This window comes from Hemiscyllium ocellatum, chromosome 7 (genome assembly GCF_020745735.1).
Source record: "Hemiscyllium ocellatum isolate sHemOce1 chromosome 7, sHemOce1.pat.X.cur, whole genome shotgun sequence".
NCBI lineage: Eukaryota > Metazoa > Chordata > Chondrichthyes > Orectolobiformes > Hemiscylliidae > Hemiscyllium > Hemiscyllium ocellatum.
Window position 1 is genome coordinate 50,286,423 of NC_083407.1, and position 26,153 is coordinate 50,312,575.

Here is a 26,153-nt window from a genome sequence, read left to right on the forward strand (position 1 = left end):
CTGAGCGCTGCAGTATGTTTGAAAGCTCAAGGTGTGAAGTGTACAGCTTCTGCACCATATGCAGTTAATGGTTAAATCACAGCTGACTGTTGCTTTGGCAAATAGGTTCAATCTTTCCAGGTACAAGGACATAGCTAATGCATCTCAGGCATTAGTGAGATTGATTCTTAATGCTGCATCATATGGTCGAGACTGCTTAGGCAAGGATGTGAACTCCACACAGTATGTTAATGCTTCAAGCTCCCATAGCATGTAGTGCTAACAGGTACCATCTTTAGTGTATGGATGACTTTGTAATGCTTTTACCCTTTTGAAGGACCTCACATTGCTTGACACTGAAGGTTTTATCCCTTATTGAATGAAACACTTAGTGCACCCAGTTCGGCTATGGTGGCAGCTACTTTTGCACCATTGTGCACTTGTTATTTAGAGCACAATGGGCAGAAACAACAGTCGCTCCACCAGCAGCAAGTTTCAGGTTCAGCTTCTTAACATTGGTGAAACTCCAAATGTAATATTTCATTTTGTTTTAGTCCTCCCTGTCAACCTCAGAGTCTTTGAACTTCCCCAAATCCCCACCCAATCCATCTACCTAAATTTTCACCTGCCAACTTCATTTGCTCCTCAGTCCCAGGCATATCATGTATGCTGCTCGATCTAGTAATCCACAAAGGTGATGTTTACAATTTATGCAATTCCCTCCCACATTACCCCTTTCCCATCAATACTCTATTGCCTCCCCCCATTTATATGTTGAGTTGTCTCCCTTCACTATTGTAATCTGCTCTGCATCCCTGCATTCTGCTTCCAAACCCCACAATGAAGATCAGCTTTTCTACACCACCAATGGCCCCTGATAACCCACTCTTGACTTGTAGTGGACAAGACCCTCGAACTGACCATGTGTGACTCAACTGGACAGTCTCAAACAATGAGTGAGCAGATTCCTGAGTGATACTTGTGCAATTTCCTGACAGTCTTCCCGCAACTCACTGGACTGATTACACAGTCCCATTCCATAGACTGTAGAGGTTGGACCCCATGACTTTGTTACCCTAAGATGCTGGACTGATATCAGAAGTGGTTTGACTTACAGTGCCAGAACTCCCATCTGAAAGGTGTCTCTGTGGACTTGGCTAAGGACTACTCCACTTAGACTTTGAGACATGGCCATTTGCTTGCAGTATATGCAGTGTCTTTGACATGCATGTGGCTGACACATGGTGCACTGACGTAGGTTAGTATCATATTGCAACGTGTCCGCTCCCTTGATTGATCACTGCTGCTGACTACATGACAAGCTCCCTGGCTTTGTTCAGTGCTAAAAGACAAGTTAAGACAGACATACCGTGAGCCTTTAGGTATAGGTGAGAGTGCAAAGTGCCGAAAGGAAAGGATAGGCAAAGCAGGGATGCTGCAAGCATCAAAGTAGGCAGAAAGTGAATGAGCGCTGAGGGACGAGAGCAGCACTGAAATATACAGGGGTCCAGTCCATGAGCTAGGTGCCTGTTGTTGCTTGAAAAAGGTTTCTGGCAGTAACATTGCAAGGAAAGGTTTTCGTGCACTTCGAAGTATAGCACTGAAGTGCAGAAACATACTATAAGTGGATCAGAGATGTACCATGATAAAATATCAATATCAATGTCTGTGAATGTAGAGTCTGTGCCATGGTGTGTGCCCAGGGATGTTGGTGCCTGATGTCCAGGAGAGACGTTCGGAAGAGCAAATGATGAGCTGGAGTTCCCACGTACCTGCTCTGATTTATGTGTCTGGAAATGTCAGCATCTTCTGCTATTTGATGTGAGGAAGAATGGGATACTGCATATTAATGAGGTGAGATTAGGCAATAATCAGGGTGATAATGTATGGTAATTCATCATCTGTAGTGAGAGAAATAGAGTTCATGTTTCAAATCCAGTGTCACTGTTCTTCAGAGGAGATCCAAGGGTTTATCAGATTCAAGATGTTAACTTTGTTTCTTTCTCCTCAGTTGCTGCCAGACGACTAAATCTCTCCAGAATTTTCTGTTTTTACATCAGACTTCCAGCATCTGCAGTATTTTGTTTTTATCGCACCATGAATTACTGGTACTTTCAGGATTGCTAAAGCTGCTATCTAATCAGATTGGTGAGCAGCTCCTGAGCATGGGAATTCCTCCCATTGAAGGGCGCAAGTGTATTTTGCACTAATCTTGCTTCCTGAGATGCTGCCTTACCTGCTGTGCTTTGACCAGCAACACATTTGCAGCTGCAGCTTGTTATGCCTACAGGACAGGCTTATGTTAAATCTGTCAACTGGCCACTGACTTTTCTTCTGGTTGGGGTGGGGGTGGAATGAGCCAGCCAAGAAACACCATCTCCATAAATTTCCAACTGATGGTCCCCAGCTGATGGTAATACTAGAGTTCAGTGTGAAACCTGGATTGATACAGTTATGAATTAGTGATGTAGGATGTCTTCCTCTCAGAAATCTTAAAGCCTTTGACTTACAGAGGTTTTGACTTACGGACTTCAAAGTTAATTCAGTTGTTCTTTTTTTCTCTGCCCTGACCGTCATTAGAGACTGATAAACCCCATTGCCATGGGCACAAACCTTTGCACTCTAACTGATCTTTGCTCCCTCTGGAAGAGACCTGCACATTCCTTAAATATCTGGATGATTTTCCCTTTCCAAAAAGAAAACTTCTGTTGTCTCTCTGTATCATGGGAAACCTTATTGTTGGGCAACTGCTCTATTTTTTTTCTCTCTTCCACTGCTTGTTCCAAAGCATTGAACTATTCACCTCTACGATCTTTCCTTAAACAAAACTTTTTTATATACATCTAAATACACGTACAGACAGTTCAGTATCACTAACATTATTCAAAAATGGAACAAAAATTATTTCTCCCCTCCTTAACACACACCACACAGAAAAAAAATTAAAACTATACATGGTTTTGTGCTCTTTAGAACCCAAGATCCAACTAATAATAATATCATGAACCTTCATCACACCCATATGAGCCAGCCTAGTTATTACCACCATTCCTCTCTTTCTCCAATGTCTGACTGTTGGTCAACTAATCACCATGGTCTGAGTTAGTACAATCCGAGTTGTACTCTGGTGCTTGCAGGTTGCTCTTGGCAAAAAAAAAATGCTCAGGCCTCCTGGCAACAATAATGAACAATAGCAGAATTGCTCCAATGGCTGCCTGTGTGAAATTAAAATTGACTTATAAATCTGTATATTTCATTGTGTTTGTTCACTTAGTCATATTAAATATATTAGTACACTTATAATCCATGCTATATTTTTCTAACATTTTCTGAAACTGAAGATCATCGAGGTTATGTATAGAAACTAACAGCTGTAAACAGCAAATTGTTTAATTCTGGGCTAATATTAGTCAAGCAAAGCTGCAGTATAGAGAGCAAGCTAAATATACTGGCAGTCATTGATGATTCTGCACCCAAGAAAAATATCTAGACTGAAAATACTAAAATGTTGCAATGATGGCAGTGGTAAGATAGAATATTACTTCTGTACTACTCAATTATTTAAATTTGACGTAAGTGTGCCAATAGCAAATATAAATATCAGAGCTTCAGATAAAAAGGTATATCTATCCTAGAGAGAGAGACTGTGGTAAGACTATAGACTTTCTGGTCAGGACTTAATGTAATGACGTTCTTTGTGACTTTGTTAAGGGCTTTATGGTACTATAAGCAGAGATGGAAACTTGATTGTGTGAGTTAACGGTAGATTTTATGTGGATGGTGATGGTCCTTATGAAAAAGTGGAGATTAAAATGTCCTTATAGGAAACCAGATTTTCAGTGAAAATGAATAATATCATTGAAAGAAATTTAAAATTATAACATGAAACACAGTAGTTGGAATAATACCCTCAAAGTTCTTGTTTATGTAGGGAATCAACAATGCTTACTCTCACAAATATCTCTCATATTGAAAAAGAGAGAATAATAAGATGATAACATAATTCTTGTTTATTTTTAAGGGAAATATTATATTCTAGAGACTGATTATTTCACTGAAATTCCTTTTATGTGACAAAATCCAAGAAGCCACTTGTGAAATGCATGTTAACACATCGATCACCACATTCAGTGTACCTCAACAAATTGAGTCCAACAACAATCTTCAATGCACTAATGCATTCTTCTAAGACATAGAGTCATAGGGTCATGCAGCACAGAAACAGACCCTTCAGTCTAACACATCTATGCCAACAAGTTTCTCAAACTAAACTAGTTCCATTTTCCTGTGTTTGGTCCATAACCTTTCCTTTTCACCAAATGTCTTTTAAATGTTGTAACTGTACCTGCATCCACCACCTCCTTTGGCAGTTCATGCAAACTGCCCTCTGTGTGAAAAAGTTGCCCCTCAGGTTCCTTATAAATCTTTGTACTTTACCCTAAAAATATGCCTTCTAGTTTTGAACTCCCCTACCTTTGCTATTGATCGTACCTTTGCGCCTTATGATTTTATAAACCTTTATAAGGTCATCCCTCAACCTCCTAGGCTCCAGTGAAAAAAGGTCCCAACTTATCCAGCTCCTCATAACTTAAATCTTCTAGTCACATTTGGGTATAAAATGGGGTATTTGGCATATTGTCTCTTCTTGTAACCAGGGACAGTCGAAATATTCTCGCAGTACACTGCATTCCTTTTAAAGTTGATGATAAAATCAAATATTACATTGAAAATGTTGTTTTAAATGTTTGAGTAGCTTTAGTGATGTTATAATTTCATTATGACTACAAGAATTGAAGAAGGGCAGGGAGTTGAGATATTGGCATTCTTTTTCAGATGTAATTTTATGAGAAATCAAATCCATTATACTTCTGTTTAATTTCTGTGTATATTTTGAATTAGGATATTTTAAAGCACAGTATAGGTTGATTTATATTTGCTCATGGAAAGCAGGTGTTGCTAGACAGGCCAACATCTATTATCCATCCCTAATTGTCCTGGATATGGTGGTGCTGAGCTGCCTTCTTGAGCTGCAGTGCTTGTGGTGTGGTGTGAAGTTAGTAAGGGCACGCTGGCCTGCAATAATTGCTTTGGACTTGCATCCTTCTACCGACAGATCATCAATAAAAAAATGGTTAGATTTGTCCAGAAGTGCTTTCAGAAGGAACTGATAGGTGTTGAGGCAATGACCAGTTTCATTAATCTTTCAGCCATGATAGCTTTGCTGAAATCACATTCTGTATCATTGTATTGACATTTGCCTGTGAATTTGTCAGCTGTTTCACTTGGCTGTTGTTAGTATGACAGGTATTCAAATAGTCATCCAGAAATTAATCCTCCAAGATCTGAAAACCTTTGCCATCGTTGTCAGAAATAGTGAGGGATTATGTTGGATGATTAGAATCGCTATAGGATGGAAGCAGGCCAATTGGCTGGCCCAAGTCCACAACAACCCTCCAAACAGCATTCACACAGAGCCAGTCCCCTACCCTTTCCCTGTAACCTATAATGGCAAATCCACCTAACCTACACATCCCTAGACACTATGGATAATTTAGCATGGTCAATCCACCTAACCTGCTCATCTTTGGACTATGGGAGGAAACCGGAGCACCTGGAGAAATCCACACAGGCGCAGAGAGAATGTGCAAACACCACACAGTCCCTTAAGGCTGGAAACAAACCCAGGTCCTTGGCACTGTGAGGCAGCAGTGGTAGCCACCAATATTATTTTTAACTCTTTGGTACCCAAACTGCGAAAAAAATTGACTACTTGTCATTCTTTGGCAGTTTTCTTCTGATATAGGAAATAAAAATTAATATTTTCTTTCTTTGAATAGCTGAATTTCTAATGGAATGTCAAATATGTGCCCATAGTTAAGCGTTTGTAATCCATTTCTAGTTACAGACCTTTGTTTTGCTATGATCCCAGCTGAGCATACGAACTGCACAGGTCAGATCGCAGAATGAAATGTCACTTTATAAATCATGGGCTTCATTTTTTTTCAATAATGTGATGGTTAGTACTGAGACATATTCACAATAATTCGCAGATGTTCTTTAATTACAGGAGATAAGTGCACAAAAGAGAATAAATTCAATGAAAAGACACTAATTAGAAATACCTACTTCACATCATGTAGGCTTTTTCAAATTATTATGCTGATTTGGAAAAGAAAATGGCAGAATGTCTGAAACCATGTAAGCATTATAATACAGAAAGTTGCTTTACAAAAGAATACAAGCACCGTAACAGGAGTAGGCAATTCAGACCCTTGAGCAAAAGTGAGGACTGCAGATGCTTGAGATTAGAGTCGAAAGTGTGGTGCTGGAAAAGCACAGCAGGTCAGGCAGCATCTGAGGAGTAGGAGAATCGACGTTTCAGGCATAAGTTTCCTGATGAAGGGCTTTTGTCCCAAACATCAATTATCCAGCTCCTTGGATGCTGCCTGACCTGCTGTGCTTTTCCAGCACCACACTCTCAATTCAGGCCCTTGAGTCTGCTCCACCATTTAACATGATCCTGGACAATCTCATCTCAACTTTAACTCCACTTTCCTGCCGCCTCCATTTAATCCTTTAACTCATTATTAATTTAAAAAACAACCCATCTCTTCCTTACACTTATTCAATGTCCTAGCACCTGCTGTACTTGAAGGTAGTGAATTCCACAGATTCCTGACCATTTGTGAGAATTAATCCATAAGTCTGTTTTAAATCTGTAACCCTTAGCACAAAAGACTTTTTTTTGTAGGAGCAGTTTGGAGTTGTCCCCATAACAATTAAAAATACCCACCTCTTAAAAACAAGTTTAGCAGCCTCTTGCAATTATGTCAAACAAACACAGAACACTGGGGAAACTCAGCAGGTCTGGCAGCATCTGTGCAGGGAGGAACGAAGTTAATGTTTTGAGTCTGTCATGACAACATAACATCGAATGCATCCCATGGACATCAATATGCAGTTCCTGCATGCATCTTGAGGAAAAGACATATTGCTGTCCAAACCATTGACCACCTTCTCAATGGAGAAACTCATGCATTCAAAGCCATGAGCTATTATGGCACACATGAGCTGCATGGACTCTTTCATTCTTAGCCAAAGACTATGCATATCCTCAGGAAACTCTGAAATGTAAAAAAAATCTGTCGCCGCTTCACTAGGTGGGAGACTAAACAACTGCAGATGCCGGAACCCAATGTAAACAAGCAGGAGGTTGGAAGAACACAGCAGGCTAATCAGCATTATGTGGTGCAGAAGTCGACGTTTTGGGTGTAACCCTTCTTCAGGACTACAGGGTGGGTGTAAGGGGAGCTGCAGATAAAAAGGGGTGTGGTGGATCATAGAATCCTACAGTGTGGAAACAGGCCATTTGGCCGAACAAGTTCAAACTGACCCTCTGAAGAGCACCCCACCCAATTACTCTACATTTCCCCTTACTAATAAAACTAGCCTACCCATCCCTGAACACTATGGGCAATTTAGTATAAACGAGTCACCTAACCTGCACATCTTTGGACTGTGGGAGCAAACCAGAGCACCCAGAAGAAACCAGTATAGACACAGGGACAACGCACAAATTCCACAGTGTCCCGAAGTTGGAATTGAACCCGGGTTCCTGCCGCTGAGAGGTAGCAGTGTTACTCACTGAGCCACTGTGACATCCCACAAAATGAGGATAGGTGAAGACAGGTAGAAGATGTGACCTGGTTTGTAAATAGGAGGAATGAATCTGGTAGGTGGCTTCTTTCCAATGGCCACTGAAGGCTTATACCAGGACTGTGTCTATCCTCACTCCTCTGATGGAAACTGAGCACAGTTGTTAGATTAGATTACCTACAGTGAGGAAACAAGCCATTTGGCCCAACAAGTCCACACCTCCAAAATCTTTTGCTTTTCAGAAAATATTTATTTTTGATTACTGTAACATCAATATAATAAATATGTAGCTATGATTAATCAAATGTGTCTATTTGATTTTCCATTTCACAGTAAAGAACTTAAAAGGTTAAAATAATTTGGAATTATTACATTTGATCTCCAACAATAATTATTTATAAATTTAGTTTGTATATTTCAACTCATTTTAAGAACTTTTTTGTATTCTGATATCTTAGACTAAAGCAAGGCGAATACAGTTATATTAATTAAAACGTTTCAGGCAAAGATACGGGTACTGAAGCATTGTGTGTTCCGTACCTCATGACAAAATGAGCACTGTTCTTCATGAAATATGATAGTTCTGAGCTTTGGTTTGGCAGAGCCACTGAAATTAAAACGCATACAGGGACACAATTAGAATTAAGCCTGAATGCATTTCGTATATCATTTCTCTACAAGGGAAGTCACCTTTTGCGTAAAACAAAACGCTGCAATTTTAAACTTTAATTCTGCAAAGTTGTTAGTTCCTTTCAAAAAATTGCAAACATTTCGATAAATCGCATTTACCAAGCAGCTAAGACAACGATGGTTTCAATGTTGTACTTCGCCATTCTATAATATGCAAGATAGACAAAACTTCGCAACATAAGGTTTTACATGTAGTTTCCATTCTGTGATTGGAGATCCTTCAGTTTTTGTCTTCGAAACCTCCATGCTGACGGATTTAAATAGCAGATTATGTACCTCAGTTCATGCGGCGTCATAAGGGAAGCCTCCTACTTGTTAAAGCCTTTGATAGTGCTTAACTTAGACAAGCCGGAATGCACTGACAAGATATTTTGTGTATTGACAGGCTAACTTGTCTTGCCTTTTGTGATCTCATTTTCAAACAAAAACTGCATGAAGGCTGCTGCATCAGCAAGTCCCTGTTCAGTGCCTTTTGCCCCTCCCCCACCACCCTTCGTCGGGAGGCAGAGTTGAGTTACCTGAAGTTACACTCGAGACTTATTTCTATTTCTGCGTCATTAACTCAGAGGGTAGATTATATTAGTTACTATTCATTCAAATAGAAGTGTGAATCAGAGATTAAACAGGCACAGTTCACTCTCTTTGCTCTAAGTTTGAGGACTAAGGGAAGTTCTACTCATGCTGATTCTTGGAAAGGTAGGCGGTGATTGGGTGAAAAATGTAATAACATGCGGCTGTGGAGTCAGGAAAGTGCTGGTAACAGCACCATATCATCACCTCATTTCAGACGAGGGCAAGTGTAGATAACTCCGGTTCATTTGGCGTGTCCTAATGTGCAATTCTAAATTACCTGTACAATCTTTTTTATAATGCAATGCGCCCATGCTTACATTGATTGCAGAGCTGATCAAGATATGCAAGTTCGATTGTCGTCATCTCTGCTGGTAAGTAAGGAATGCTAATATAAATAATCAAGATAGAAAAATGTGAACGTTTGGAGAAGGATTTGAAACACAGTAAACATTTATTTTCAAATCTGTATGGTATTATAGTTGGTGGCATGATTATGCAGTTTTACTTTGACACTAAAATTTGGACAGTTTTCATTTTTGTACTGGATACAAAAATTGAAGAGATTTCAAATTCCACTCACTGATAAGTAGAATGTTAAATGATTAATTCATTTCACTTGCTAACAGGGATTTAATATATGCATCTATTACATTTTATACCTTACACCTTGGTTATTATGTGCAGGTAATTAAAGTATTTAATGAAGATGGCACCAGTCAGACATTGGAGGTGCCAAGTGACATCATAGCTCGTGATGTGTGTCAGTTGTTTCTCAAGAATAATCACTGTGTCAATGACAATACCTGGACACTCATTGAGTACCTTCCTTGTCTTGACATGGGTAAGTGTGAATATCATGGATATTAATTTCGCTACACGAAGCTGAATTTTTCTTTTTTGCTCAGCTTTGCTGCATAGTTTTTATTTGATGCCATGTGTTAGAAATGAATCTTTTTTTACTATGTATATGCAAGTTTGTACTTATTTTGCTTTTATGTTCTGTGCTGTAGCTCATGTTTATTGTGTCATTCCTCTACCATTGAGGCAATTATTCAGTTGCACATGCACAATTTTAGTGCCTATCAGTGTGCACAGAGAGGCGTACCTTTGGAACAGTGAGTGCAAAATTTTATTGCACTGTTGTCTGTGGATAATCAACTACAATTTTCATTGAGGTAGTCAATCAAAATATGTTTCAGGATAACCTTTCAATGGGCTTCCATCGATGATGAATTAGCTGACTTTGTTTCTTAATTTCCAAGATTTTGCTCTAATTTTCAATTAAATCTGGTGTGGTGCCAAATTGAGTAGAAACAATCCTGTCAGTTATTTGCTTGTAAGACCATGTTAAAATAACTGATTTATTTTGGCATTTTTTAAAATACTCCAATAATTACCTTCTTGATTTTTTAAAAAAAGTTCCTGATTTGTTGATTAAAGCTAACACTTTCTGTGAAAAGTATCAGTTCTTTGCTGAGTAATTATGTTATAAACTGGATACACTCCACTCATGTTTGTATACTGTTGAAGAAACACCTGGAGTCTCCATTAGTGCATAATTTCACTTTTTACTGATAAAATGTATTGATTTATATTTTTGGCTTTGCAGCTGACCTACACTCAACAGCTTTATTTGGAAGTCCCAGTACCAGATTTTCTCTCCCCTTTGTGAGGAATTTGAACAAAAAGTGAAAAGTAACTTAGCATATTGAACAGCATCTATGGAGACGAACAGAATTAATGTTCTAGATTAAAGCAAAATATTATGGAGGTTGTAAATCTGAAATAAAAACAACCTGCTGAAGAGACTGTTAGTGTATCTGTGGACAGAAAAGCAGAATTAAATTTAGATCTGACAAGAGTTAAACCAGACTCAAAACATTAGCTCTGTTTCTTGTTCCACAGAGTACTTCCAACATTGCTGATTTTTATTTCAGATTTTCTGCATCTGTGATACTTTGCTTTTGTGTCACCCTTGAAATGCTTGGCTCAAACCTTAAGGCTGTAGCATTTTGTTTTGCATTGTGTGTACCTGTATGCACACATCTCTCTATCCTATTAAGTCATTTACTCATCTCAATTAGAGCAATGTTTCTTTCTCCATTCTTCAGGGGAAAAAAATCCTAATTCCCCCAAATTGTCCTCAATTTAACCCTTTCAGTCAATTTAGTTTTTTAAACTCTGGTCAATGGCTCAGTGTTGCTGGACCAAGAAAGCTAATATGCCTGCCATTTAGTTAAGCTTAACCTTGTCTTTGTTCTTTATAATATTGGAACTTCTACATCACAAGTTACTGCTGATAATCTTGCTGCAAGGAGCACAGGGCAAATATTAACTGATCAGATTGAAGGATTCTGAAATTAATTGTGCAAGGATTGACAAGAAGTATAAGAAAAAAGAATGAATTTGATGTAAAATCATAAATAAAAACCGAATGGAGTGAATGATTAGTTTAGGTGAATAATTTTTAAATTAGAATTAAGTTGTATTCTTTTTCAAAAGCAAAACCTCCAATGGCGATGAAAACCTAACAGATTGAAACACCACACTGGTATGAGTTAATTTTTAATTCTGGAGTGAATGATCAATACCATAGAAAATCTAGGTGAAAGTGAGGTCTGCAGATGCTGGAGATTAGACTCAAGAGTGTGGTGCTCGAAAAGCACAGCAGGTCAGGCAGCATCTGAGGAGCAGGGAAATCGACGGTTCTGGCAAAAACACTTCACCATAGAAAACCTATCATGTTTAGAGTATTTACTTTTGAAATGATGAGCACTTTCTTTGCTGAGTTCTTCATGAAGCATGAAAATGCAGCAACTTCTTTGAAGATGTTGCAATGGGGTGATACGTAATGTGATGCTGCTTATGAAATTCCAATAGCTTAACAATGCAACCTTTGGATATTTAGCATAAACCATGTCAAAGATTTGTAAACAAAATTGGAGCCCATTCGATTAAAGGCACTGTGTGGATACAAAGTTGACAAAGAATACAATAGTTTTGAATGGTTTGTTTTTCAGACTGGAGGGAAGTATATTTCACCACTGGCCAGTATTAGACCCATTGCTGTATATGTTAATGAGCTGTACCTGGGTACACAACAGCAACTTGATTACTATCTTTAACATAGTAATGTATTCTCGGACACTTGACATAAGCATTATCTGGTTATCTGCATTGAGTTATATATGCAGAGCAAATTTCAAAGTTTTCTGACTAACAATCAGCCAGATGTAACAGCAGCGATGTTACAACTAAACCTCTTAAGGAGATAAGCTGCTGAATGGCTGGTGCATTTTTAGAAAAAGAACAGGAATAATTCACGGAACTCTTTTGAACCTGCTTCACAATTCAACACGATCGTGAGAAAATCAGCCAAAGTCATTCTCAATGTCTCCAAATGTTTTAATTCCCTTAGAATTGACCTCTTTTTAATAAACTCACTAACAGTGCCTTGTACTGAATAGAATTCCAAAGAGCACAACCTTTTGACTGAAGAAATTTTGCTTCTTCTCAATTCTAAATTACTGACTCCTGACACCTCCCTAGTTCTCGACCCTGCAGCCAGTGGAAAAAGCTTTGCTGCATTTATCTGTCAAGTCCCATAAGAATTTTGTATGTTTCAATTAGATCACCTGTTATTCTTCTAATTTTCAGGAAATATAGGCCCAGTCTATTTAATCTGTCCTCAGGACAATCTCCTCATCCCTGGAATCCCAAGTAATGAATCTTTCATGCAGTTGGTATACCCTTCCTCAGTAATGGCACTAAAACTGTGCAGTGCTTCAGGTGAAATTTAATGCAGAACAGTATGAAAGCATAAGTGTTTGGAGAAAGGATATTATAAATGATATTGTATTGCAGTAACTAAGAATCTTAAAGTGTGCATATTGAAATCGTAAATTTTACAGTAAGTCTTTCATTCCAACTAGAAAATTGTAGCTAATCCCAGCTGCTACACTTTAGGCAGGATATTTCAGACTTGGAGGGTAGACAGGAGGCTAAGCAAAAAGTACTTTTGGATTAGAGATCTCAGTGGCGAATCTTGCAAAATTCGGATGACTCTCGTCAGGCATAATGCTTCAGGCCAGATCTGGTAGAAGGGTATAAAACTTCATGAGAGGATTTGGTAAAGTTAATTTTTGAAAAAAAAATCAAAAATCAAGTGATAGGGATTTAGACTTCTGGGGAAAGATTTTCAGGTTATAGTCCAATAGGTTTATTTGCAATCACAAGCTTTGTCAAGACAAGCTCCGAAAGCTTGTGATTTCAAATAAACGTGTTGGACAATAACCCGTTGTAGTCTGACTTCCAACCTTGTCCACCTCTGTCCAACGCCAGCACCTCCAATTTAGGGAACCATTTGATAGGGTGTTGGGGATAAATAGACAAGTGAGACTAACTGTACAGCTATTTCAGCGATAGCACAGGCCCCATGGACTAAATCATGTCTTATGCAGAATGATTATGATTTTCTATAATTTTCACAAAGCTTTTGATGTAGTAACAAAAATGTTTTTGAGATTAGTGGTCAGAATTTGGGTTGGATGGGAAATGGTTTCATTCTTGTAGAAAGAAGGTTGTTGTTCACAACTGGTTAAGTATGAGGGCCAGTTATTAATGTGACCTCCAGAGAGTGGTTTTGGAGCCATTATTAATCTGGTTAAAGACATTGGGTAGGGGGTTGGAAGATATGGATAAAATAGGCCTCTGATACGTTGCATGGAAAAATTGAGTTAAAGTTTAAGCATGTGTTCAGAGGCTTAAACTTAGGGCTGTTGAGCGGAAGGAACATTTTGATATTATGGTATGTGATTGTCTGAGGGTTCACAACTAGAAAACTATTGAAAAAGCTTTGGATGTATTGCTCAAATTATCAAATAAAGCTCAAAATTTTATTATTTTTGGTTTGACCTCATTAGGAATACTGAGTGCATTTTACTTACATCACATTTCTAGTGATATGGAAAGGCTTACAAATTGTTTGAAAGGATGGCTTGTAGGTTGATGCCTAACTTGAAGAGCCGATTATTATCATTAAGCTTAAAGCAGAGGCCTTTTCTAGAATGGCAAAGACTTTGAAGAGATTTATAAAATGATGAAAGTGTTAGACTTTTCTTGTAGGATATTTCAGTTAAATAGGTTGGCAAGGATTGGAACAAGAGTATAAATTTATGTTAGTACAAAACTAAATTTTATGGCATACAATTAAGGAAGATTGCAAAATTTCAAAATGGAATTGCATGATATCCTAATGCTGTAAATCCTCAATGTAATAAAGGGATGTACTATTAGGTTATGCATCTTTCAGTCATTCTGCTTTCTGGGAACCTGTTTGTTAATTATTAATTTTGCTACTGCTGTCATACCTGTTATGAGGAGCTACTCCCAAGCACCAAATCTCAATTACAGTTGCACATGAACAGTGATATAAGGATAATGTGGTATGGACCAAAATGTTCAAGCATATCTCTCTAACTAATTGAGTTAAATCCCTGTTTTATCATTATGCAGCATTAAAGGAATGTATTGATTACATGAATCATAGATGATGGATTCTGCTGTGATCCTTTCTATTACTGCATCTAAGTTATGGTAATGTTTTACCAACTGTTAAAATAAGTTAACTTATTAATCTTGCCATGTGAGACATGAGTGAAGTCCAACTTCTACTATGTTACCTGCGTGTTCTGTTTTTCTAAACTGATTGCTGAAAAAAACAGAAGATTAATACTTCTGGAATTTTCTTGGTCATTTATCCTTCTTTGACTTCTCTAATAGAAAGAGTTGTAGAAGATCATGAATCGGTGATTCAGTTCCAATCAACGTGGGGGATGGACACTGACAGCAGACTATATTTCAGAAAACATTCTGCAAAATATGAATTCTTTAAAAGCCCTTCAGTAAGTGAAATTGCAAGAAAATGTAACCAATGTCAAGGACATGTTTTTCAGACTTTTATCAATGCTGCTTTGACTTGTTTGTTCTGAATTGTATTTAAAAGGAAAGCAGGAATTTCCATTCTTGGTTGGAAGGAGATGATTGTATATGTCATCATGTAATATTGTGCAAGCTAAAAAATTGTCTTTTCTTAAACCTTCTTTACCTGTGGCAAAAAAAGGTCATATTTATGGCCATATTAAGTGGAATGTGAAAAACATGGTGGCCAGCATTGACAATTGTAGCACTTGGGAGTGAAGGTTTACTTCAGTGGTGAATGTGGAGCAAAAATGGTTAGGAAGGATCATGCTGTCACTCAGCTAAAGTTAACTTCATCTAAAACGGTGGCTGAGTATTGTAACAAACATAGATCTTGTCTGCTACTTAGATTTCCTCTAAGTTCTGTCTGCTGACCCATCAAACCCAAGTGACTGAAAGGAAGAGTTGCCTTAATGTCACTTAATAAGTTTAAACATAAAGTCACTCTTGTTTGTCACACTTAGTTAAACTCTGCTGTCATATTTAATGATTTTTAAAAAAGTAATCACTTTTTTTTAATTTGCAAATTTCATCCTTTTTTTTAAAAGGTCTTTTAGCTTGATTGAGCTTTTTGAGGAAGTAACAAAGGATTGAGGGCAGAGCGGTAGATGTGATCTATATGGACTTCAGTAAGGTGATCAACAAGGTTCCCCATGGGAGACTTATTTGTAAGGTTAGATCTCACGGAATACAAGGAGAACTAGCCATTTGGATACAGAACTGGCTCAAAGGTAGAAGACATAGGGTGGTGGTGGAGGGTTGTTTTCCAAACTGGAGGCCTGTGACCAATGGAGTCACACAAGGATCGGTGCTGAGTCCTCTACTTTTTGTCATTTACATAAATGATTTGGATGCGAGCATAAGAGGTACGGTTAGTAAGTTTGCAGATGACACCAAAATTGGAGGTGTAGTGGACAGCGAAGAGGGTTACCTCAGATTACAACAGGAACTGGACCAGATGGGCCAGTGGGCTGAGAAGTGGCAGATGGAGTGGTTAGCACTGCTGCCTCATAGCGCCAGAGACCCGGGTTCAATTCCCGCCTCAGGCGACTGACTGTGTGGAGTTTGCACGTTCTCCCCGTGTCTGTGTGAGTTTCCACGGGTGTTCCGGTTTCCTCCCACAGTCCAAAGATGTGCAGGTCAGGTGAATTGGCCATGCTCAATTGCCCGTAGTGTTAGGTAAGGGGTAAATATAGGGGTAGGGGTATGGGTGGGTTGCGCTTCGGCGGGTCGGTGTGGACTTGTTGGGCCGAAGGGCCTGTTTCCACACTGTATGTAACCTAATCTAATCTAATCACATTTGCCTGAATTTTTACTTACCACTGTTGCCATCAGGAAATCTCACCATGGTCATAGTATAGGAAGTGATAGTGAAAGTCTTGCTGATGCACCACTTTTAAAACTTCTTTGTATCATCAGTGAAAGTTTCTTACAGCATCAGACTTTGGGGAAAAAGAGTTTTGAAGTTAATGGTACTGAACTTCGTGAAAAAGTACAGTTCAGTGTTTTCTTTTACTGCAGGTGTTGTAATGTTTAACAGAACTTAACAATAATATATAATACTTGTATTCTGTCCTCACCCTGCTAAACATGCTATTACATTTTAATTTCTTTTTTGAGCAGTATTTTCCAGAGCACATGGTGTCCAGCTGCAGTGAATCAAATGGAAGCTTAAGTCACTCTCAGTTAATACAGGTGCGAAAATTTATCTAAAGTTAGGGGATTGAAACTATATGTTTATATTTTTAAAATATATGTTCATGTTCTCCATAGCTTGATAGTGCCAATTACTGGACACCAGGAAGTCAGAACAAAAGTAAATTCTGTCTGAATGAATGTGAACCTGCTTATACTTGCAGATTAAGGTCATTAGCCTTACCAAATAATGCAACTAAGCCAACCTTATGTCTGAAATACTAGTTTTGATTAAAAGGGCAGTCAGGTGCATGGAAGTTGCAACTATTGCACTCCCAACTTCATAAGCAGTCACAATAACCATTGTATGGTACTGTGGTGTTCAAAGTGTCAGCCTTTCAGTGATGATCACTATTCTAACAAAATAAAAATGTTTATCTTGTGGATTTTGCTGTCTAATCTTTAATCCTTAGAGAGGAGTGCATTTCTGTATGTCTCTTAAAATAGCCAATAGCATTGGAAAAGAGGCTGACAGGCTGGTTACATCTTATCTCTGTGGTGTGCCAATCTGTACTGTTCCTGATTTAATCTTGATAACAATGGAATTTGATCCCCTAACACTTACTGATGAAGCTTTAAGGAAGCACTTGGGGAGAGAAAAAAAAGCACAAAAGTTATTTTTGCATCAGGTTCACAAATTTGTGATCTTTGAATTGAAGGAGTGAAGGTGGAATCCATATTACAGCGATAGGAGATACTGCAAAAAATTGATGGAGTGCCAAAAAGTAATTGGTACTTTGGCAGTTGAAATTGGCATGAAAGCATAGAAAAGTGAGTTTGTAAGATGGTAGAGGCCTGTGATTAGATGGATATACAGGAAAATAATTGGAGGTGACTTCACGTGAATAAGGACATATGAGTAAAAGACAAAGTTGAGAATATTGCTGGTATGGCTGAGAACATGGTAGCGAGCTTGTATAAAGGAGAGAAATAACCGGAGGGAGGAAAATGAGATTCAAACGGGGGGGGGGGAGGGGCAGAGATATTAAAGGAGTTATGTGGATATAACAGGCTTGGGATTGATATGGAAGTCAAAATCTTGATGCAAGTGAGCAGAAAGATTTCTAGTGGCAAGGTCAGGACAAAGAATTAGGGATGTCTTGATTGTAAACAGTGAACAGAGTTGGACAAATATGAAAGTGAAAATAAATTTTGAGAGCCAGTGAATTGTTTTGGAGTATCCATAAACTAATGCCCAGGTGAGGCCATCTAAAAGTGTTTGAGAGGCTATGATTTGGTAACTCCAAGCAACTTTCTGTCCAGGCCCTATTATCATCATCATCCTCGTCATTATTGGTGGTCCCTTGCAGATCAGTATGACTCTCTTCCACTCTCCGGGTGAGTCCATAGATGGCTGTACAGACCAATGCAGCTTGCTTAGGCTGTGTTACACTTGGGGCAGAAGGTGGTCATGGGAAAGGGTGAGTGGAGCGTTGGTGTGCAGCACGCTCCTTTCACTGTTTTCACCTGGCTTCTGCTTTTTCCCAATGACAACTCTTGAGGTGCTCAATGCCTTCCCGGATGCTGCTCCTCCACTTTGGACAGTCTTGGGCCAGTGATTCCCTGATGTTGTCAGTGAGGCCTTGAGGGTATCACTGAAGCATTTCCTCCATCCACCTGCTTTTTCAGAACTGGAAGTAGAACAAACACAGCTTAGTCAATTTCACGACGTCTACGTTAATGTTGCTTTACTTATTTCCTGTCATAATTTTTCTTTTTCTGAACCTTCAATGCTAAGTTTGAAATTTTTGTTTTTAGAATTTCTTGAATTCAAGCACATACCCTGAGGTTCATGGTTACCTTCATGCCAGAGAACAAGGCAAAAAGACATGGAAGAAATGTTACTTTGTTTTGAGAAGATCTGGGTTATACTTTTCTACAAAAGGAACTTCTAAGGTAAAGTGGCATTGTTGAACGAATGGCAGCTTAAAAAGAAAACAATCCATGATTTTTTTTATTAGTCACATCTTAGGAATATCGTGCCAGTAGCTACAAGAAAGTTCAGAGTGTATTAGATTACCTTTATGCTGAACTTAACTTCATGCACATTTCTACTGAAATAAATGTTACAGTAGAAGCAAATTTAGGTGTGTTAACAGCAATTTTGCTTTAATAATAATAAGCATACCTAACTTTTTGTTTTTGTTCATCCTTTTTATCCATTCATCTCCAACTTTAAATACATTGTATTTCTAATTGTCTATTTGCATTTTTAAGCAACTCTGCTTTTCCTGTATATCTGATGTTTGTGTAAACATTTTTAACGTTTGACTTGCACAGTTTTGATTTCTGGGTGGCTTGTTTCCAAATTTTAAAACTGTTGGCTCTAAGACCACCTTTGTTGACTTTCCACTGCTCCGGAATTTAAATAATTAACATTTTCATCTTGGGAAGGAAATGAGGTTAAATTTTTAAATGTAACTTTCAAGCATTAGGGAATGGAGAGAGTTAATAGAGCTGTACAAATTATGACTGGTTTAGATAATGTAGACAAAAAAACCCTTCCTATTGGCAGATAGATAGTTCTAAGATAAACAGAAACCAGTCATTAGGTAAGATGTGAGAGGTGAGGAAGAATGTGGTAATCACTTGAAACTCATTGTCCACAGTTGGAAACTGAAATGGTGACTGATTTATGGGCACTTGCTCATGTTTCAGGGTTTCAAAAATAGAGTGGGCTGTTGGGACTGACTGACTGCTCTACAGAGAGCTGACATGGACTTAATGGTCTAGATAGTGGCCTACTCGGCCACAGTGGCGCTGTGGCTGGATTTTTCTGGGTCGGCCCGATGTCCCACAGCTGGAACAGAAAAAGGCCACTGTTGGTAGTTGCAACTCAATTTTCCCCCTACAGCCTCATGAAGGTGAGGATAGTGGCTGTAGTGTTGGTTAAGGCCAATGGAGATGACTGGTGCCATGTTGTAAAGAGCTGAATCAAGTTGCTGCCTGAATTTTACAGTGGAGCTGCGTTCAGCTCTCTCTTCCAGCATGAGGAGGTCTATTTATGATCACAGCTGGAGGTTTTGAAGGCTGGAAGAAAGAGACCCTTACTCACTTGGCAAAGGAAATATCCTGTTTCACCCCACATTTCAATGATAATTCCCTGCAGGCTGTCCACCAGGGTCTTTGGAAAAGGTGAGAAGACTTCTTCCTCAGGTATGTAAGGTGGAGACTGCTGCTTAACCAAATAAGCTTGGATGCAAGTCAGAAGCAATTACCACAAGGCTCCCTCTTTCACCAGGGGACCTGGCTGCGGTGCCCCAAGCATGTGAATAACACTTGTTCTGCCAAGGGGAGTACCTCATCTGTAAACAGTTCAAGATTAGAAATGGCAACGTGCAAGGATGTGGGGTTGCTGGGGAGGAAAAGGCCATCTGATCAGTCACAATATTGTTAGTCTGCTGTAGCTTCTGTAAGAGGATTTCTGTCCCTGGGCACTTGTCTGCCAATCCTGACCTTTGCAAAGTCACTGCAGATTGGTGCCTTTAAGTAATCACAAGCCCCCTTCCTATCCCATCACCATTTGAGCCCCCTATCTGAATGTGCTCAATGTCCAGATTGCCAGAGAAATGACACAGACCAATTTGAAGTGCCATTTGAGGCTATTCTCTCACTCTTGGGAGATGAGGCTTTGGAATTGGCAGAAGAGCTACGCCATTGTGAATGATGAGGCAAGTGTTTGGGTAAAAGAAGGGGAGTAGCCTTGTATGGAGAAAAAAAAGCACAAAGAGAGCTTTGTTGAACACTGGGGATTGTGCTGCTATATCCCTTGAGGTACATAAATTGACCTGAACATTGTGATTCAGAATGTATGTGATTTAAGGTCTAAAGTGCTTTGTACTTTCTTTCCATTCTCTCTCTCCGGTCAGCAACAAAATCGGAGAACTGCTGACTTTGAGGGGGCGATTGTAAACTTGTGAAGTAATATGGATATCAAAGGATACAATGTCACATTATTGCTGGCATCCTCCATTAGTGCAAATACTCCTGCACAGTGGGTATCAATTCACACTTCAATTCGGGGTCACAAGTTGGTGAGAACATTTGCATATATGCATGAGTAGCTGTCATCGGCAATAGAGGTTACTGTCATACAGAAGGCTGAGAGAAAGCAATCATATGCTGACTGACCAGCTCCCCACCCCCTCCCTCAACAACAAACCCAGGCTGAATATCTGCATCTGGGAGCCATCAGTTAGTTGCATGTGTTGGATGGACAGCATCAGGTGCATGAAGATCTGATGGAAATTCCAGAGGCTGTGTTCCATTAGCTCTTGTAATGGAGGAGTCTAGTCAGGTCACAAATGTTGTTTTTTTTTCCCCTTCTGTCTGCACATATGGCGTCCTTCATTAAGTGACTGGCAATTCCTCTGTAGACTCAGATCTCATGGACCAATGCGCACTGATATGCACTTCATAGTTTTTTTTAATGAGTTCTGCATGGTTGTGGATGAACAAGTGGAAGATGAGACAGGGTTTATTTACATGATGAGACTAGCAAAGACGAATGAAAGGAAAACCCCAGGATGTTGATGGTGGGAATTTGTTGTGCTGAATGCTAAGGAAAGCTAGATGGAGATGACCTGACACCTGAGTACCTGAATGATACTTGTCTTTTATCAATCCAATCCAGATTGTGGTACGGGTCTTATTTAACTTATTACTGCTCATAGCACTCTCATATTGCGTGGAAAAGTATAATCCTTCAGATAAAACAGATGAGTATTTTGGTAATGAAAGTCCTAGAGGTGAGAGGATTTCATGACTAATTCTTTGTTAGAAATCTCTAGGTTTCCTTTTTTATGAAGTTTCAAATTCTCAAGGAATTAATAAATAAGCAATTCAGATTCTGGGTTGATTTTAAAAGTTTTTAAAATTTGACATGGGATTCTATTAGTAGTTAATGCTAAATTGTTCTTCAAATGGAAAGAAATTTGGGTGTAACAGAAACAAACCAGAAAAAATCATTCCCTCTGGATCTGGGATTAAAGTCCAGCAAAGCTAACAAAAAAAGTCCAAACTGAGTAGAGCCTGTTGTGTGCCAAATAGAACCATCCAACTGGAATGTAAAAGTTGGTGCATAAATACAGTCTCCAGCATGACCCACGATTATAATCAGTGATTCCCACCCTTGTGTAAAACAAAACTGTTTTGTTTCAACACTGCTAATATGCTTTGCTGGTTGACATTGCTGAACAAAAACAGCTGTTTGTTCGATGTTCATTTGAGATTATCTAAACATGATATTATATTAGTCATGAAAAATTGAAGTTATTGCTTGTAAAAGCTGAAATATTTGATAATAGTGCCATGCCATTTGTGCTTTGCTATACACAAATCGAAAGCTTTGCAACCATTTATTTTTCAAGGTTGTTTTAGAACTAGCCAGGTGTTTCCTGCATCCATTTTGATAAATTGTATTAAGTTAGTATCTCTGTCTCAATGATTAAAACACAATATATTTTCTAACGAATGGAATTTATTAATTTGTTTTATGATTGAGGTTTTTAGTGATGATTTGTTTTGCTGTCTCACAAATTATTGAGCATCCAATCAATCAAAATCCCCAAGGGCTTTTTCCAATTTCACCTTTAGCTAATTGATACCAGTGCCTCGGATATTTGTTTAGCTGTGAAGTCGTAGAGATATACAGCATGGAAACAGACCTTGTGGTCCAACTCGTCTATTAGATATCTAACCTAATTTAGTCCCATTTGCTCGCACTTGGCCCATATCCCTCTAAACACTTCCTATTCATTATACCCACCTTTTTAATTGCTGCAATTGTACCAGCCTCCACCGCTTCTTCTGGCAGTTCATTTTATACACACACCACTGCCTCTTAGGTCACTTTTATATCTTTCCCCTCTCACCCGAAACCTATGCCCTCTAGTTCTGGACTCCCCGACCCTGGGGAAAAGATCTTTGTCTATTTAACCTATCCATGCCCCTCATGATTTGATAAATCTCTGTAAGGTCACCCCTCAGCCTCCGACCCTCCAGGGAAAACAGCCCCAGCCTGTTCAGCCTCTCCCTATTGCTCACATCCTCCAACCCTGGCAACATCCTTGTAGATCTTTTCTGAACCCTTTCATGTTTCAGAATTGCATGCAGAATTCAAAAGGTGGCCTAACCAATGTCCTGTATAGCTGCAACATGACGTCCCAACTCCTATCCTCAATACTCTGACCAATAAAGAAAAGCATACCAAATGCCTTCTTCACTATCCTATCTGCCTGTGACTCCATTTTCAAGGAACTATGAACCTGCACTTCAAGAGTTTTATTCAGCAACATTCCCCAGGACCTTACAATTAAATGTATAAGTATCTGATTTGCTTTTCAAAAATGCATCATCTGGCTTTTATCTCAATTAAACTCCATCTGCCACCTCTCAGCCCATTGGCCCATCTGATCAAGATCCTGTTGTAATCTAAGGTAATCTTCTTACTGTCCACTAAACCTCCAATTTTGGTGCCATCTGCAAAATTACTAACTATACCTTCGATGGTCACATCCAAATCAATTTATATAAATGATGAAAAGTAGTGGACCCAGCACTGATTCTTCTAGCACATTATTGGTCATAGGCCTCTGGTCTGAGAAGCAATCCTCCACCAACACCCTTTTGTCTTTGACCTTTGAGCCAGTTCTGTATCCAAGTGGTTAGTTTTCCCTGTTTTCCATGACACCTAACCTTGCTAACCAGCTTCCCATAGGGAACCTTGTTGAATGCCAATCTGAAGTCCAGGGCTTCTGCCCAAAACTTCGATTTTCCTGCTCCTCTCATGCTGCCTGACTGCTGTGCTTTTCCAGCATCACTCTAATCTTGACTTTGATCTCCAGCAACTGCAGTCCTCACTTTCACCTCCATATAGATCATGTCCACTGCTCGGCCTTCATCAATCCTCTTTGTTACTTCAAAAAACTCATTCCAGTTTGTGAGACATGATTTCCACGCACAAAGCCATGCTGACTCTCCTTAATTAGTCACTACCTTGTCATTGTCCACATTGGAATCAACGATATAGGAAGGGACAGGGTTGGGATTCTGAAGGGAGATTACAGAGAGTTAGGCAGAAATTTAAAAAGGAGGTCCTCAAGGGTAGTAATATCTGGATTACTCCCAGTGCTACGAGCTAGTGAGGGCAGGAATAGGAAGATAGAGAAATGAATGCATGGCTGAGGAGCTGGTGTTTGGGAGAAGGATTATCATTTATTATCATTGGCATCTCTTTTGGGATAGAAGTGACCTGTGCAAGAAGGATGGATTGCACCTAAATTGAAAGGGGAATAATATATTGGCAGGGAAATTTACTAGAACTGCTTGGGAGGATTTAAACTTAGTAAGGTGGGGGGTGGGACCCAGGGCGATAGTGAGGAAAGAGATCAATCTGAGACGGGTACAGCTGAGAACAGAAGTCAGTCAAACAGTCAGGGCGGGCAGGGACAAGGTAGGACTAATAAATTAAACTGCATTTATTTCAAAGCAAGGGGCCTAACAGGGAAGACAGATGAACTCAGGGCATGGTTAGGAACGTGGGACTGTGATATCATAGTAATTACAGAAACATGGCTCAGGGATGTGCAGGACTGGCAGCTTAATGTTCCAAGATACAAATGCTACAGGAAGGATAGAAAGGGAGGCAAGAGAGGAATGGTGTGTGGCATTTTTTGATAAGGGATAGCATTACAGCTGTGCTGAGGGAGGATATTCCCGGAAATACATCCAGGGAAGTTAATTGGGTGGAACTGAGAAATAAGAAAGGGATGGTCACCTTATTGGGATTGTATTATAAACCTCCCCAATAGTTAGAGAGAAATTGAGAAACAAACTTGTAAGGATATCTCAGCTATCTGTAAGAATAATAGGGTGGTTATGGTAGGGGATTTTAACTTTCCAAATATCGACTGGGACTGCCATAGTGTTAAAGGTTTAAACGGAGAGGAATTTCTTAAGAGCATACAAGACAATTTTCTGATTCAGTATGTGGATGTACCTTCTAGAGAAGGTGCAAAACTTGATCTAGTCTTGGGAAATAAGGCAGGGCAGGTGACTGAGGTGTCAATGGGGGAGCACTTTGGGGCCAGTGACCATAATTCTATTTGTTTTAAAATAGTGATGGAAAAGGATAGACCAGATCTAAAAGTTGAAGTTCTAAATTGGAGAAAGGCCAATTTTGATGGTATTAGGCAAGAACTTTCGAAAACTGATTGGAGGCAGATGTTTGCAGGTAAAGGGATAGCTGGAAAATGGGAAGCCTTCGGAAATGAGATAACCAGAATCCAGAGAAAATATATTCTTGTCAGGGGGAAAGGGAATTCTGGATGACTAAAGAAATTGAGGGTTTGGTTAAGAAAAAGAAAGAAGCATATGTCAGGTATAGACAGGACAGATCGAGTGAAACTTTAGAAGAGTATAAAGGAAGTAGCAGTATACTTAAGAGGGAAATCAGGAGGGCAAACAGGGGACATGCGATAGCTTTGTCAAATAGAATTAAGGAGAAACCAAAGAGCTTTTACAAATATATTAAGGACAAAAGGGGAACTAGCGAGAGAATAGGACCCCTCCAAGATCAGCATGGTAGCCTTTGTGTGGAGCCACAGAAAATGGGGGAGATGCTAAACAAATATTTTGCATCAGTATTAACTGTGGAAAAGGATCTGGAAGATATAGACTTTAGGGAAATAGATAGTGACATCTTGCAAAATATCTAGATTACAGAGGAGGAAGTGCTGGATGTCTTGATACGGTTAAAGGTGGATAAATCACCAGGACCTCATCAAGTGTATCCGAGAACTCTGAGAAGCTACAGAAGTGATTGCTGGGCCTCTTGCTGAGATATTTGCATCATCGATAGTCACAGGTGAAGTGCTGGAAGACTGGCGGTTGGCAAACATGTTTAAGAAGGGCAGTAAAGACAAGCCAGGGAACGATAAACCAGTGAGCCTGACCTTGGTGCTGGGCAAGTTGTTGGAGGGAATCCTGAAGGATAGGATGTACATGTATTTGGAAAGGCAAGGACTGATTCAGGATAGTCAACATAGTTTTGTGCGTGGGAAATCATTGAGTGTTTTGGAGAAGTAACAAAGAAGATTGAGAGCAGAGCAGTAGATTGATCTATATGGACTTCAGTAAGGCATTCAACAAGGTTCCCCATGGGAGACTGATTAGTAAGGTTAGGTCTCATGGAATACAGGGAGAACTAACCATTTGGATACAGAACTGGCTCAAAGGTAGAAGACAGAGGTTGGTGGTGGAGGGTTGTTTTTCAGACTGGAGGCCTGTGACCAGTGGAGTGCCACAGGGATCTGTGTTGGGACCTCTAATTTTTGAGACTTACATAAATGATTTGGATGCGAGCATAAGAGGTACAGTTAGTAAGTTTGCAGATGATACCAAAATTGGAGGTGTAGTGGACAGCGAAGAGGGTTACCTCAGATTACAACAGGATCTGGACCAAATGGGCCAATGGGCTGAGAAGTGGCAGATGGAGTTTAATTCAGATAAATGCAAGGTGCTGCATTTTGTGAAAGCAAATCTTAGCAGGACTTCTACACTTAATGGTAAAGTCCTAGGGA

General features: G+C 39.3%; 1 protein-coding gene across 6 annotated transcripts in view; it reads left to right on the forward strand.

Annotated features, from left to right (window-relative positions):
• Positions 1-26,153, forward strand: part of LOC132817077 (growth factor receptor-bound protein 14-like) — a 141,047-nt gene that overhangs the window by 34,663 nt on the left and 80,231 nt on the right. Inside the window, exons 1-6 of one of the 6 annotated variants that reach the window (XM_060827182.1) lie at positions 1,750-1,833; positions 9,227-9,269; positions 9,583-9,739; positions 14,680-14,801; positions 16,501-16,572; positions 18,331-18,468. In XM_060827182.1, the coding sequence (XP_060683165.1) occupies positions 1,811-1,833; positions 9,227-9,269; positions 9,583-9,739; positions 14,680-14,801; positions 16,501-16,572; positions 18,331-18,468 (555 nt within the window). In that variant the 5' untranslated portion in view covers positions 1,750-1,810. Of the gene's footprint in view, positions 1-1,749; positions 1,834-8,928; positions 9,022-9,226; positions 9,270-9,582; positions 9,740-14,679; positions 14,802-16,500; positions 16,573-18,330; positions 18,469-26,153 lie in introns of those variants that run through there. The other 5 variants (XM_060827185.1, XM_060827187.1, XM_060827186.1 and 2 more) reach the window with 5 other exon arrangements.